Genomic DNA, 14218 nt, shown 5'->3' with positions numbered 1-14218 from the left:
CTGCATTAAAGAGCTCAGCAAACTATCACAGCTGCTTTTCAGCCACAAAAGGACCTTCCACCGTAACAATGGTTAGAAAAACACGCAGCCCAGCAGGCAAATCTCACCTGACGCCGCCAAGTTGGTCTGGGCCAAGAAAACACAGTGAAAACTGTTTCTACTGACCACGCAAAATTAAACAAGAGGAATCCACTTCAGCCCAGCAGATCAGGGCACAGATACGATGTGGAAGGGCGAAGCATCAAGAGAATCAAAATCCAATACGGAAAAATAAAAACAAAACCTTAAAAAAAGAGCAGCTTGACCTGTAAGCTGTGACTTCCGGTGACCGCTCGCCTACGCCGGATTTCTGTTCTGCTCAACTGCTGTGTCCTTGGACATCAGAGCAGGGTCGTTAACACGCTCCGTGACCCCCCTGCACCCCCAAGCACAACTATCGACACACCACAAACCGCTGGTTTGCTCAGCAAACAAGAGCTTTTGAGAGGTGCCAGCACAAGGAACGGTTACAAAAGTACCCCCCGCCCCCTCCACCTCCACTGGCACTGCCAGCACATTTCAAACAAGAAGGTTTCTGGGCATGGACTTAATATCAGAGCAAGAAAATAGATGAAAAAGGAGTGAACTCGGAGGAGAATGTGATCACTTAGAAATGTAATACTGAAAAGGCATATTAAGAAAAAAATGTTAACACTAGCAGGACCTAAGTCCATGCTGAGCCATATAAACTAAAAATAAACAAAAAGCACTTTGCTAGGCTTTTAAGGCTTCAAAGGGAGCTCTGAGTAAGCCCCAGGAATTCGAAACCTGCGTGTGTATCAGGCAGGCAGGAGTATAAGCTGACAGCATTTCTGGAAATGTAAAAATATGCTGAAATCACATTCAGACTGTATCTTTACCTACAGCTGGAAAACTTACTCATTTTTAATGAAAGCTGACACCAGTCACGTGAAACACACCTTGGTTCAGTTCTTACAGAAGGTAGCAGGTGGTGAAATATTCCATTTTAAGGCAAATAAAGATTTTTCAGCATGGCCCATGCTTCCACGGAGATGTTGGTACCCACAGGGAGAGGGCACAACACAAACCCGCCCCCATCCCCGTTAGATGTGTCCACAGAAAGCCGCACAGTCCAACGCCCTCTCCATCCTCTCCCCAGCACAACATGCCCTTCTAAGGAGCAAACCCCAGACTCAGCCCTGCTGACAGTCCTCTCCAGCACGTACACCGTGACTGGGCACACACACACTCAACAGATTTGCCGCATACCTCTGCCATGCGAGATAAGGAGCTCGGCTGCAGACAACAGGTTGGGTGGGAGTGTTGATCCGCTGGAGGGTGGGAAGGTTCTACAGAGGGATCTGGATCCATGGGCTTTGCCCAGTTGTCTGAGGTTCACCAAGGCCAAGCGCCGGGTCCTGCACTTGGGTCACAACAACCCCATGAACGCTGCAGGCTGGGGAAGAGCGGCTGGAAAAGGAAAAGGAGCTGGGGGTGCTGGTGCCAGCGGCTGAACACGAGCCAGCGTGTGCCCAGGTGGCCAAGAGGCCACAGCATCCTGGCTGGTACCAGCACCGGTGTGGCCAGCGGGACCAGGGCAGCGACCGTCCTGTGCTGGGCTCTGGGGAGGCCAAACCGCAAATCCTGGGGGCAGTTCTGGACCCCTCATGACAAGAAAGGCCTTGAGGTGCTGGAGCGAGTTCAGAGAAAGGGCAACGAAGCAAGTGACAGGACGAGAGGAAACGGCCTCAAGTTGCGCCAGGGGAGGTTGAGGTTGGACCTGGGGAACAATTTCTTCCCCAAAGGGCTGTCGGGCATTGGAACAGGCTGCCCAGGGCAGTGCTGGAGTCACCATCCCTGGAGGGGTTGGACAGACGGAGATGAGGTTCTCAGGACATGGGGAAGTCAAAGCCCTCCAGTGACAAACCATCCAAACCCCGCAGAGTTCAGCACAGCTCTTCCACACCTGCAGCATCACAGCTTTTTTCGGGCTAGTTTGAACTGAAAATGAAACTGGAGAAACAGCTAAACCTGAAAGCTTCCTTGGCAAGCACCAGGTAAGGGCATGCAGGCACAACCGCCAAATGCAAACCAGAGCAACTGCATATGAACCCCAAAACAGAATTTAATGAAAACTGTAGTTTCCGAGGCGCCTGGCAGCTCACAGGGCAGCTCTGCCCGTGGCATCGGGAATCTCACCAAGCAGCTGACCCCAGGCAGAACCAGCCTGGTGCAGAAACAGCTGGTTTTAATCCACTTCAGTTCCTCAGTTTGTTTGTCACGTGGCCCACAAACAGTTGTGTGAGGATAAGGGGCAGGAGCGAACACTCAGGACCTCTTCTTCAGCAGCTCAAACGGTTTGAGGTGTTTACACAGCTGCAACCCAAACCAGGCGGCTCGCACTGGAGAGGAGAGTCTGCTGTCACTGAGAAAGGGATAAAACTGGGTTAGGAAGGCATCGAGTCCGGCTTGCAGCTCCACAACCAGGCTTAAAAGATCTGACGTGAATCGTCAGATCCCGCCCACTCCTCCTCTGTTCCTTTTTCCACACCAACGGGAAGGTGCTCTCCTTATCTCTCCAAGGCTTTTTTAGCTAGTTCGGTCACCAAAACATGAGTATCTATGCGAGATGCTCTCAGAGTATCTAATATAGCAACAAAGCAGGACCTGCTCACTCACATTTATAAGAATATTTGAGATCTCTGCTACAAAACTCTTATTCAATTCTTGCAATATATTTAGGAGCAAAAAACCTGAAGCACCAACTGATCCTAATGTGTCGGGATTTGCCAGCCCCAGGTTTTGAAGCGAGCAGGACCTTGCTGTTCACAGCCAAAGGCCAAGAACGACCCGGGAATTCCAGTTCAACCAGTTCCACCCTTTCTGCCCCTCATTCCTCCCATTTTCTTGGAACAACAAACAGCAACAAAACCCTACCCCAATCTATACCGGAATAAACAATTCATTGTAAACCCATGCAATGGAAAGCCACCTGCTCCCCCGCACAATTAAAAGCATTTCCAAATTCCAGCTCTCCCTCAGCCAGCACAGACAGATGGACACGAGAGGCACGGACGGCACAGAAAACCTGCTCCAATCCCAGCAAAACCTTTGTACTGCGGCAGCCCGAGACACAAAGCCTGATGGCAGAGTCTGCCGCCACAAGAGCTGTTTTGTTAAGGGATCACAACATAAATCAGCCACAAAACCAGCTCAAACTCGCATGTTGGCCAATTAAACTTGCAATCCGCTAAAACACACAAGCACTCTGATTTCTGAGGGCTGTGCCTCTCAACCGGCAGATCCAGCTGACAAATTCGCTGCCCCAGCTGTCCCCAGATAGCAACAGTAAATGTGACTAAATTTAAAATGCAATGGCACAGTCCTCACCACAGACAACTCCAGATTGTCACTTTCTCTCACACCCTCCTCTCATTCAATACCATGTTACAGGAAGGAAATAACCCCTTTGCAAAGGAAGCGATAGCCCTGAGAGCAGGCAATAAAATGCTGAAATGGGAACCGATGTGCCCCGCTCACTCCAGCAGGACCTGCCCCCAACATCATCGTCCCTCGGGTCTGCAGGTATTCAGGGCAGAGCTGGATTCTCAGCAGCAACAGGCACCGTTCAGGAACCGCTTGTGTTAACTTTTGGCTTTCAACTCATATTTCTTTGAAGAAAAGTGCTAATATCCCTTAAGAAAAAAAATAAAAATTCACCAATCCAAACCCAAAGACTCACTGCTCTTATGAATCACACAACATTGTTATTTCTCCCGCCCATCAAAACAGAAATGTCTCACCTCGCAAAACAATTGCTGTGATTGCCCAGGCTCACAAAAATCTATCCTATCTGTTCAAAAGCCGACTGCACTGAATGAAACTATTTGATAAGTGCTCTGCTAAAAGACAGCAAACATTTCACCCCACAACAGCCACTTCAAATACAGACAATCAGCAACTGCAAGGCAGCTCAGCTCGGTTAGTATGAGCCAGCAGAAACGCAGCTTTCTAGCAAGTAATTCTGTTTGAAGACACAGCTCGTGGAGACACCGAATTTAAGACTCAAGCCTGCAACTGCGAGAAGGCTCCACAAATGCAGGTGTAGAAGATCTCATGTCCCAGCTGCTACAGTCAGAAAGCAAGAACTGAAGTGTTTCTGCCTCCAAGGCTGTAACAGAAAAGGCAAATAAACCAGGGAGCTCCACTTTACCTGCAAAGTCTCTGTGTAACTGGCAAAGCTGCTGCGATCCCTGACTGCAAGGGACAGGTGTGGAAGGGTCACCGACAATAACAGGAGCCCGTCACCACGGAGGGTGAGACCAACATCGCTGACGGAGCCCAACGCGCCACCCCAGCTCCACCACGTTCCCAAGTGCTTTACTGGCCGTTTTTGCACAGCAATTTAAACCCAAACACGATTCACCTTGGGGACATGGGCACAAGTCCGCCTGTTCCCGGGGAGCCAGCACACAGCCAGTTAAGCGTGATGATTTTTAACCAGCATCTCCCTGACAGCCTGTTGGCAATGGACAAGTTCTCCTTCTGTTTAATGCAGATACCAACCCGTTCCCAACAGATTCCTATTTCAACCGCCCTCGCTGTCACAAGCAAGTCACGTGCCCCATCAGAATCAGAACGCTTTATTTGCTTTTAAAGCGTTCGTGCTCCAAAGAGATGCAAAAATGAAGAGAGTGGACGATCGGTGCAGAAAAACAACACGTGCCATTGGTGCTTCTCCGAGAACAACCGTAACACCAACTCCAGATGAGGTTTTGTTGAAGCCCAACCCACCAGCAGCACATTCAGTCATTCCCCAAGTGCTGCCCACCCAGGACACATCCAGCTAAACGCATTTCTCCAGGATCAACATTGTGCTCAAGTTCAAGAATGCACCTTATTTTTATAGGACACAAAAGCAGAACGACATGTGGCTTTAAATACACAACAAAGTGCTATCCACATTAGCTTGATCATGCAAATCAACCCCTTGCTACTGGCGTTAAGAAGGAAGGCTTGAATAGCTTCCTGCAGCAAAGTCACCTTGGAAATACCAAAGAATTTGAGTTTCCAGTAAAACAGGACTGAACAGCAGTTGTAAAGAGTGTCCCAATAACTTATGAGCCAAAAGATAATGTCAAACCCCAAGGGAACAATTTGTGGAGCATGCAGGACTCATCTTATACAATGAGATAGCTCTATCTTAACTGATAATCGAAAGGTAAGAAGCTAAACATCTCACACCAACATGAGGAATCCTCCTCTTTGCATTTACTTAGCATTGCGGCCACACAGCAAGGTACAAACCTTAAGAAATGCTCGTGCCAGTTACTAAAAAAGCCAGAATTTTTTCAGTACCCACGACATGCACTGCAAATGCAGAATATCTGTCAACATTAGTCCCCCATAAAAATGACAACTCTGATCAGAGCACATGAACGAATGAGCCATAATACTCATGAAAAACCCGCAGTGAACTGAAAGTGAACTCCACCCTCTCAGTAAAGATTTCACTGCTATAGAAACTATGATTAAAACACAGGGCTGCGAGTCAGCTACCTGGAACAAAGAGACACCTGGGCAATCACGGAAGCACCGAGCACCAGCCGACAGACGATATCTGGGTCACCAAAGACACCCCCCAGCATCCCAAACCTGCAGTATCGTGCAGATGAGCAGCTTTAAGACGCTTCTCAGTTCGCGTTAACACTTAATCTTCCTTACTTTGGGGGTTACTTTGTTTAGGGGGTTTCTGTTTTGTGGCTTTTGGGTTTTTTGTTTGTTTGTTTGGTTTTTTGGGTTTTTTTTTTTTGGCAGCACCCAAAGCTGCACACACTCACCACAGGAACGGAGCCAACAGTTTCCAAATCCATTTTGACACAAACTGGATAAAGCACCTAAAAACCAACCGCAGATGCCTCTGGCCCAGCTGTGTCTCTCTCCACGGCGTTCCCAATCGAGGCCGCAGAAAAGCTAGAGGACGACGGGCACGGCTTAGCAGCAGCTCCCCATTCTGGAGTCTGAACAAAGTGGATTTCAAAGAGGTTTAATTTTCCCAGAGACTAATGCTCTCAAATCAGAATAAATCCTCCAAAAGAAGAGATTATCCATAAATTTACCAGTTAGAAATGTTAATATATCCAGTGTTTATGCAAGGATTGCTGCTCTCTCCATGCAAGAGCATCACCTGTACAATTTCACATTAAAGGTGAAGCAGATTTTTGCTAGTTTCTCCCCACACCTCCCTTTCCACACTGAAACGTAGCACAGCAGCTTTATAAATACCACTTTCCAAGAGCAGCAGTAATTTAGTGAAGAATCAAGGCAAACTTGTTCCTGTTACACAAGGAAAGCTCTGGATAATCCTCTCCTGCAAAGGAACTTAACACAGAAAACAAAATCTACAGGCAGAAAAGTCCAGTGTGAAACCTGGAAAAACATTAAAAAAAAAAGCAGAGCTAAAACTTTAAATCACACGTTCATAAAATAGAGGACGCGGTGCAAATGAAGAAAGAACGACTGGAACGCTGCTGATTCAACCAGAGCACGGCAGCAATGCCGGAGTTACCCTGCATATACCTGCTACTCAGACAAATGCTTCCCCCTGTTATTCATTTTCTATTTACTAAATGCCCCGTTTACACACTGCACAACATGTAGCATGATGGGACCCAGACATGTATAACCTGGCTGCTAATCACAGCCCTTAAGGATGAGATGCATTAATACATCCCCCTAGCTACAAACATGAGTATGACTACACCCAGACGTAACCTCAGCAAGGACAGAGAGGATAAAACAGGTACAGGGACCTGCCTGACATCAAACAGCGTGGCAGCAACACCGCTGGAAGCGAAATCACTCCTCCTGTCCACCCAAGCATCCTTATTTTGCCTGGACTCACCCTAGTTGATAGGTACACAGAACCCAGTCATTAGAATCCAGATTGAAGGCTTTGTTTCAAAGCTAAAAGCAGATGAGAACTAGTAGTGATTAATGTAATCACTACCGTCAACTTGATTTTGGGGATCTGGCCATCCTGCAGCACTCCTTCAGTCTACTTTCCAAGCCTGATGCGTTCACACAGGTTTCTGCCTGCCTAACCCTGCAACACGTTCAAAACAAGCAAATTAATCTTGAAAATTCCCCGATTTCTTTCCACCAGATGCATTCTGTGCAAACCCACCACCACCCTCCAGAGGAGCTGGATATTTTCTTAATGCTCCCCAGAAACAGCCTTGCTGGGTGAGGTGCCAAAGGAACCAGCCTGAACTGAGATACCAGCAACAGCAAACTGAGCAGCACGTGCAGAAACGACATTTTTTCCAGCCCAGGCACTTCCCTCCCTGCAAATCCTATTTATCTTCATACTCTGAAAAAAACCTCCAATATTTATGAGACGAGTAAAACGGAACAATAACAGCAAACCCCACTTCTTGCAATGTTAGGTGTCAGGTTGAGTTAGCAGGTATGAATTTTCCTCAAGTTTCCTCTCTCTGGCCCTCTATTAACTCTCTTCGCTTTGTGTTGAACAGGTAACAGAAAAGCCAGATGGCCCAAAGCCACAGATGATTTCAAAACTGCTGTAAAATAGCACAAGCTAAGAGAGCCTGACAGCACTCATCCGACAATTCCACCCAGAGGTTGATATTACTCTAAAAAGGCACAGCTGAGCCAAGAGAAATCATGTTAAAACATGCCTGCAATCTCAGGTTTTCTGTCAATAATGTGGGACTGGATGTTAAAAAATTGATTTGGAAGTAGAAGATGAAAAATTCTCTGACCTCACTCACCTCTGGCCCCGATCCACAGCCAGGAGGAACAGGATACAGATGAAGTTCGGAGCAGGATATAAGCACTAATTTAACTCTCAGCACAAGGTGAACGAAGCTTCAGCGACTCTACAGGGAACATGCCACTTCTCAGCTGCTACTAATCAAAAAATGTAAGTGAAAAACACTTTGCTTCTAATTATTTGTTCTCTCTTTTGGCATCACACAAATACCCTTTACAGGGGAACAAACCCAATTGGACATAACAGCCCTTTTCCTCCTTCTGCTGTTTCCCACGTGGCAGTAAATTACACCTGGTTTGCAACACACAGACTGGGCTTAATATCCCCGACAATAAAAGACCAACCTTGCTGGCACAAATCAGACAGTCTATCACTGATTTCAGTAATTATTATCCTCCTCCTCCCAGGTCCCAGCTGATAAAGATAACCCAGGCAGCACAAGGTCACTGCACACAGGAACACAGATCAGTAACTGAAATTCCATGGATCCATCCAGATTTCCACTGTCAACATTGCAGCAGAACAGATTTTTCTTTTAAATGCATTTCCACAGAGCCTGAGGCAGCATGTTCAGCCAGCAAAGTCCAGTCCAAACTGTTTCGACCCCACTTCTATCGCTGTGTAAACCCGCTGAGGTCTCTCCTGCGCTAGGATACGATGGGTTGCTGGTAATAGCCGTACCTGCAAACTCGTGTCCTGCGGATCTTGGTAATGCACCAAACCAGCAAAAACTTTCAGATGGCTCTGGAGATGAGAGTGATCAATAACACACCACCAGCGGCACTTCTGTGCACATGCAGGGGAGCTCTTGCCAAGGCAGAAATAATATTGATAGAAATCCCCCTTCCAGCAGGCACTGCTACAGCAGCCGATGACCCCACACCTCTGCCAGCAACATCAAAATTACTGATTTGACTTCAAGTAGAAGAATTAGACAAGGGAATACAACCCCTCCAAAAGCACATGAGCACAGCAAATGCCAAAGTCCCCTTAAAATTGGCTTAGACAGTTTGTTCAAAGCTCAAATTCTCTGAAGGTGACGACCTTTGGCTTTTCCCCCATCCGCAAACACCTCTGGAAACTCCACCTCCATGAGCACAGACACAGCTTGCAATCCTCACCTCCTACCTGAAAGCCACTTGTAGAAATAATCTCTTTTTTTTTTTTTTTTTTGCTAAGACACTCTCCACAACACCGTGTTTGTAACACCGAGAGCCCCGAGCAAAACACTGTGCAGACACCGAACAGGACGGTGCCTCTCAGACTTTGATCCAAGTTTATATTAATAAATCAAGGCTTCTCAGTAGAACTCGGGCCAAATTCTTCTTGCTTGCACCCTTAAATGCTAACTGCCTTCAGGGGAGAAAAATAGAGATTCACCTCTCCTGCAGACAAGTGTAAGGAAACAAAGGAAGCCCAAAAGGGACTGCCTCCAGTTCAAAATTAACTGTGGGGATTAACATTCAGTGATTTTAGACAACTAAATCCATGGCAACACATCTCTAATTAAGGGGTTCACTTTTGTGGGTTAATTAACTAAAGGAAAACCTGGCTGCCAGTACCTGTCCGGTCTGCAAAGAAGTTCATACTCATAGCAGGAGCTTTCTGGAGCCGGCAGAGTGAAAAGGTTCAAACCCTCTAGTTTAAGTGCTGTTACACTTCACCAAAGTCCAACGATCTTTACCAAATCTGTCTCAAAAGGCACATCACCGGAGGAGAGTAGGAGCTCAGTGCAGGAGCTCGAGACGTGCCAGACTTGCACAAACCCACCTCATCAGTATGCACCTTATTTTGCCCCACGACATCCAGCAGACATGGTTAATTAGTTCGTGATAATGTGCTGCCCATCACGACTTCTGAACTCGGCTGTGCAGCTGGTAGGTAAGCAATTCTTCGCTGTGTTTTGTAAGCAGCATGCCAAAAAGCACAAACACAAAAGAATAAAGTTAACAATCTGTTTACCCAGTCCCTCCTCCTCCCATTGCTACCGCTAGCCAACAGTTGGGGAAAAAAAAAATATATATATATCTTTCCAGGATTCAGCAAAGAGAAATCATTTGGACTGCTCTCAATTTTCCTATCTTTGCCACCAGTGCTTCATGTTATTTCACACAATTCATTCAGTCACGAGATGAAGCCTGTTCCTTTAACTAATATCATTAAAAGCCTCTCTCTGGAGATAATTAGTCCTCCCTCCCCCATCCCTTCCCCAGTGCAATGTGGACAGAGCATAGAGTCAAACAAAGAAATTCAAACAGCGGGACAGCCGAGCGGGACCTGGGGACCAAAGCTGCCTCTCACCTCCACATCTCCTCATCAAAAACAAATCGACACCTCAAGCAATAGAACCAGGAACGCAAGAACAGGATCTATAGATTAAGGGCTTCATCATGTAGAGAACAGGAAAACAGCAATTCCTCATTTGCAAGGAGTGTAAATACCAGTGCATAATTAGTCATCGCTAGAGGTTTTGCACGGTCACCTTCCAACCCCGAAAGATCGAAAGATCGACTCAAGTCGTTCAAAACCAGCAGATAAGAGCCAGAATCGGGAAATCTGCAAACCTGTGGTCCCCAGCCTGTCACCAGCCAGCAACAAATCACACCAACCTCCACACCTCACATACAGAAAGTCCTCGGGGCAGAGACAAATTAAGGACAGTCACCATTTGAGACCCTCAGCTAAAGATTCACAAAATCCTGTATATCTATACACTCACTCCTCACCTGGAATCTGCCCTTGGATTTGGGGGCGCAGTTTGGAAGGAGTTAAACCCGCCCAAACCAGAGCCAGCCCAAGGTCTGACCACGGGCTGGTGCATTCGCTGCCTGACTAACGCGTGACCCCACTGCGCAGGAAAGAACTGGAAACTGTTATCACCGCGGCATTGACAAGTCAGCAAGAGCTACTAATTAAATGATAAAAATAGATCTCTGAAAGAGCTGGGTTTTTTTTTTTCCCCTCGACACAAAGCTGAGGCCCTAATGCTGCCACAGCCACACAGCCATTAGTTTTCCACGGGACCCAAACCCACAAGCAAAAAACAAAAAGCTTTTTCACACTCAGAAAAAAACCCCACGAACAAACCACGTGGCACTTGTTTGCAGAAAATCTCAACTAAAAATTAGGAAACCAATTCTGAATGACACAGAGCATCTCTTCACTACACACACTTCAATGGAAGCAGGAACGAGGTGACGTCTTTGCCCCCAACAGCTGTATCAGCCTCCTTGCATTCCTTGTAGCCCAAAGTTCTGGTTCTGCCTAAAAAATGACCATGTTTTGAGGTGACCCAGATGGTCCCAAGGATATCTGCAACTTGCTCTGTGCACGGCATCCCTTAGAGCAGCGACCAAAAACTCATATCAGTGCAACTCCCACCATTGTGTGGGTTTTGCTTCACACCCCCCCGTCCACTCCCTGCCAGACACAGGTTTGGTACAGCTCATGACTGAATATTCATCACTGACTAATAGACCTGCAAGAACTGCAGTGTCAGTGATTTTTAATACATATAATGCCCCAACACATGCCAAACACAATGAAATCTGATCAAAATAGAAGCCGTTTGTTTAAATACAAGTGATTTGGCTCTCAAAGCCGTCATCAAATTAAACTGGAAATCAAATTAACCAGTGATTGAATGAAGTAGAAGACTGTATAATCACAGATTACTGATCCAGCAGCAAGAAAACAAGGACGCAATCACATTCCCCTTGTTTTGTGGCAGCTTCTCCCATATTCCCAGAGGATTCCCTCCATCTCCCAGGACTCGAGGATGCTCTGTGCCTCACATACAGCTCATTTCTTGGTAGCCCAGAAGGAAAACGTTCCTTACACAAACACCCTTTGAGATATCACCTGTTACCAAAGCCAGGCCTGTGAAAGTACAAGCTGACACACTTGAAACTGCGCTAATTTGGGACAAACCAGAGCAGTCATTTCCAGCGCTGCTGGGAAGAACAAGTTTAAACCTACTCTGAATGGGAAAAGGGGTTTGTTGCCATCAGCATCATCCAAGGTATTAATTTAAATCGGCGTAACTGTGTGCCAACGAGGTTCCCTTTGAAATGGCCCCATTTTGGCTTTATTTACCCCTTTTTTGCACTGTCATTAGAGAAGAAATTTAAACTATGTAAAATCACAATTTTAGGTCTTGTCTACTTTTAAAAATAATTTTTATTAATTTAAACAGTAGATTTGAGGAGCAACAGGCATTTATAGTGAAATCATAGCAGGCAGAGGGCTTTAATTACACTGCGGTAGAACTTACACAACACTGACATCAAGCTAATTCAGCTGAACTGACCCTTTACCCACCAAGAATAGACCACAAAAAACTTCATCATTCTCCTTCCACTGCAAGCAAACCTGAGTCCCCCCTGGACTTGCTGATGTTCATATTTTTCAAAGCCCAGCTTCTAGTTTAAAACTCACTCCTATACAATTCAAGGTTTCTTTACAGAGAGGAGCAATCACAAGCATTCCCACTTCTCTTTCTAGGCTTGTGCAAGCAGCATTTAAACATCCTAATGTTTAAGAGGAGCTTTTTACTTATTTTCAGCCTCGATTAAGCACCTTCTCACCTCATTTACTTTATTTTTTCAGCTCCTTCAGCCCCAGAGAGGGGCACCAAGCCCTCACCCAGCTTCACCTGGACAAACACACCCCAATGCAAAGTGAAGAGGTAAATAATTCATCTGCACACAAACAGAGGGAAAGGAACAATTAAAGGAGAAAGCACAGCAGCGACGTTTCGAATTTCAGCCAACATGAAGACAGAACAGATCAAACAAAGAAATACCAAAGGGGCTGCCTCAGAAAGAACTTAAAGGTGAAAGCGCTCCCACAGACAGCAACGGGGCGGCAAATCGGCCGAAAAACCGGGTTTTACTTTCAGTCCCGGCCCGAGCCCTTGGGCGGACAGCAGCGCACGGACCGCCCGGCTCCGGCCGCGGGGTCCGCAGCCGCTCTCTGGGCTGAGTTGGAGCCGTGAGCCGGAGCCCGGAGGAGTTTCCCCGCCGGGACCGCCCCCGGCCCAGCCGCGGAGCTCCGGGGTCCCCGGCGGGCAGCGCACGGCCCGGAGTGACCGCTGGGCCCGGCCCCGCCGCTTCCCCTCACAGACCCCCCAGCGCTCCCCTCACACCCCGGCACCCGCACAGGCCCCGGCACCCGCACAGGCCCCTCTCGCCCCCCGCTCACACACCACCCGCCACCCGCAGAACTGCCGCCCGGCACGGGAGCCGGGCCCGGCCTGGCCGCCCCGCGGCGGGGCCCCCCGGCCGGCCGGCCGCCCTCACCGCCTGCCCGCGGACACCGGCTCCGTCCGCCGCTCCCGGGCCGCCCCGCCGGAAGCCTCGGGGGGAGGGGGGGGAACTCACGCGGAGCATGCCGGGACATGTAGTCCACCCCGGCGGAGGCCGCGCCCCCCCGACAGACCACGCCCCCGACAGACCACGCCCCCGACAGACCACGCCCCCGTCCTGGGCGGCCACGCCCCCTCCGTGCAGGCCACGCCCCCTATGTGCAGGCCACGCCCCCTATGTGCAGGCCACGCCCCCTATGTGCAGGCCACGCCCCCTCTGTGCAGGCCACGCCCCCTCGCCGCAGCTCGGGGCAGCGGGGGGGGCGTGAAGCGGGGTCGGGGAATTTGGGGGGGGACGCTGGGGGAGGGGAGGATGCCCAATGGGAAATTGGGGCGGGGGGCGATAGGCTGCTGTGTGGGTTGCAGTGGGGATTGCAGTGAGGCTTTGGGGTCAGGGGATGCCAGGGGTCATAGGGATTTAGGGTGGGGGCTTGGGGTGAGCATTTGGGCTCAGGGAGCGACAGGGGTCATGGGGGCTTGGGGTGCTGGGGGCGGCCGTGGGGTGAGGCTTTGGGGTCAGGGGGTGCCCTGGGTGGCAGGGACTATTTAACGTCCTTAGGCAAAACAAGGTAATATATTTATTTAAGCATATATATATATATATATATATATATATATAGGTTAGAGCTCAAACGTCAACAAACCTCCGGCCCCCGCGCTGCTGCGGGTCCCCGGCGAGCGGCGCTGCCGCCCCAGGAACGCCGGGAGGAGCCGCCGAGCGCCGGGGAGGTGCAGCCGCGGCCCCCCCAGCGCGGCCGTGGAAACGTCGCGGGGGCCGTTAGGGCTGCAAATCTATTGCCAGGCAAGGAAATCGAGGGTTGAGGGGGGAGCGGTGCCCGTGGAGCTGGTTTGTTCCCCTCGATCGCCCGGACATAGAATCACAGAATCATTTTGGTTGGAAAAGATCCCCAAGATCATGGAGTCCAACCGTTCCCCCAGCCCTGGCACTGCCCCATGTCCTGAGAACCTCATCTCCGTCTGTCCAGCCCCTCCAGGGATGGTGACTCCAGCACTGCCCTGGGCAGCCTGTTCCAATGCCCCACAGCCCTTTGGGGAAG

The 14218-nt window shown here is 49.0% G+C and overlaps 1 protein-coding gene across 5 annotated transcripts in view; it reads right to left on the bottom strand.

The window, feature by feature from the left end:
• The window catches only part of PHACTR4 (phosphatase and actin regulator 4), a 65902-nt gene extending 52752 nt beyond the window's left edge, over nt 1-13150 (bottom strand). Inside the window, exon 1 of one of the 5 annotated variants that reach the window (XM_065650750.1) lies at nt 13096-13150. Coding sequence is in view for 1 of the 5 variants with exons in the window: in XM_065650749.1 (XP_065506821.1) it covers nt 12382-12386 (5 nt within the window). In the remaining 4 variants the exon portion in view is untranslated. Of the gene's footprint in view, nt 1-1269; nt 1288-7784; nt 7806-12381; nt 12765-13095 lie in introns of those variants that run through there. The other 4 variants (XM_065650752.1, XM_065650749.1, XM_065650756.1 and 1 more) reach the window with 4 other exon arrangements.
• Nucleotides 13151-14218: the final 1068 nt, after the last annotated feature.

The sequence above is a fragment of the Caloenas nicobarica genome, chromosome 23 (assembly GCF_036013445.1).
Source record: "Caloenas nicobarica isolate bCalNic1 chromosome 23, bCalNic1.hap1, whole genome shotgun sequence".
In the NCBI taxonomy this organism is placed as follows: Eukaryota; Metazoa; Chordata; class Aves; order Columbiformes; family Columbidae; genus Caloenas; species Caloenas nicobarica.
Note: the sequence above shows the minus strand (reverse complement) of the source record. Positions and strands in the feature narration are given on the sequence as shown.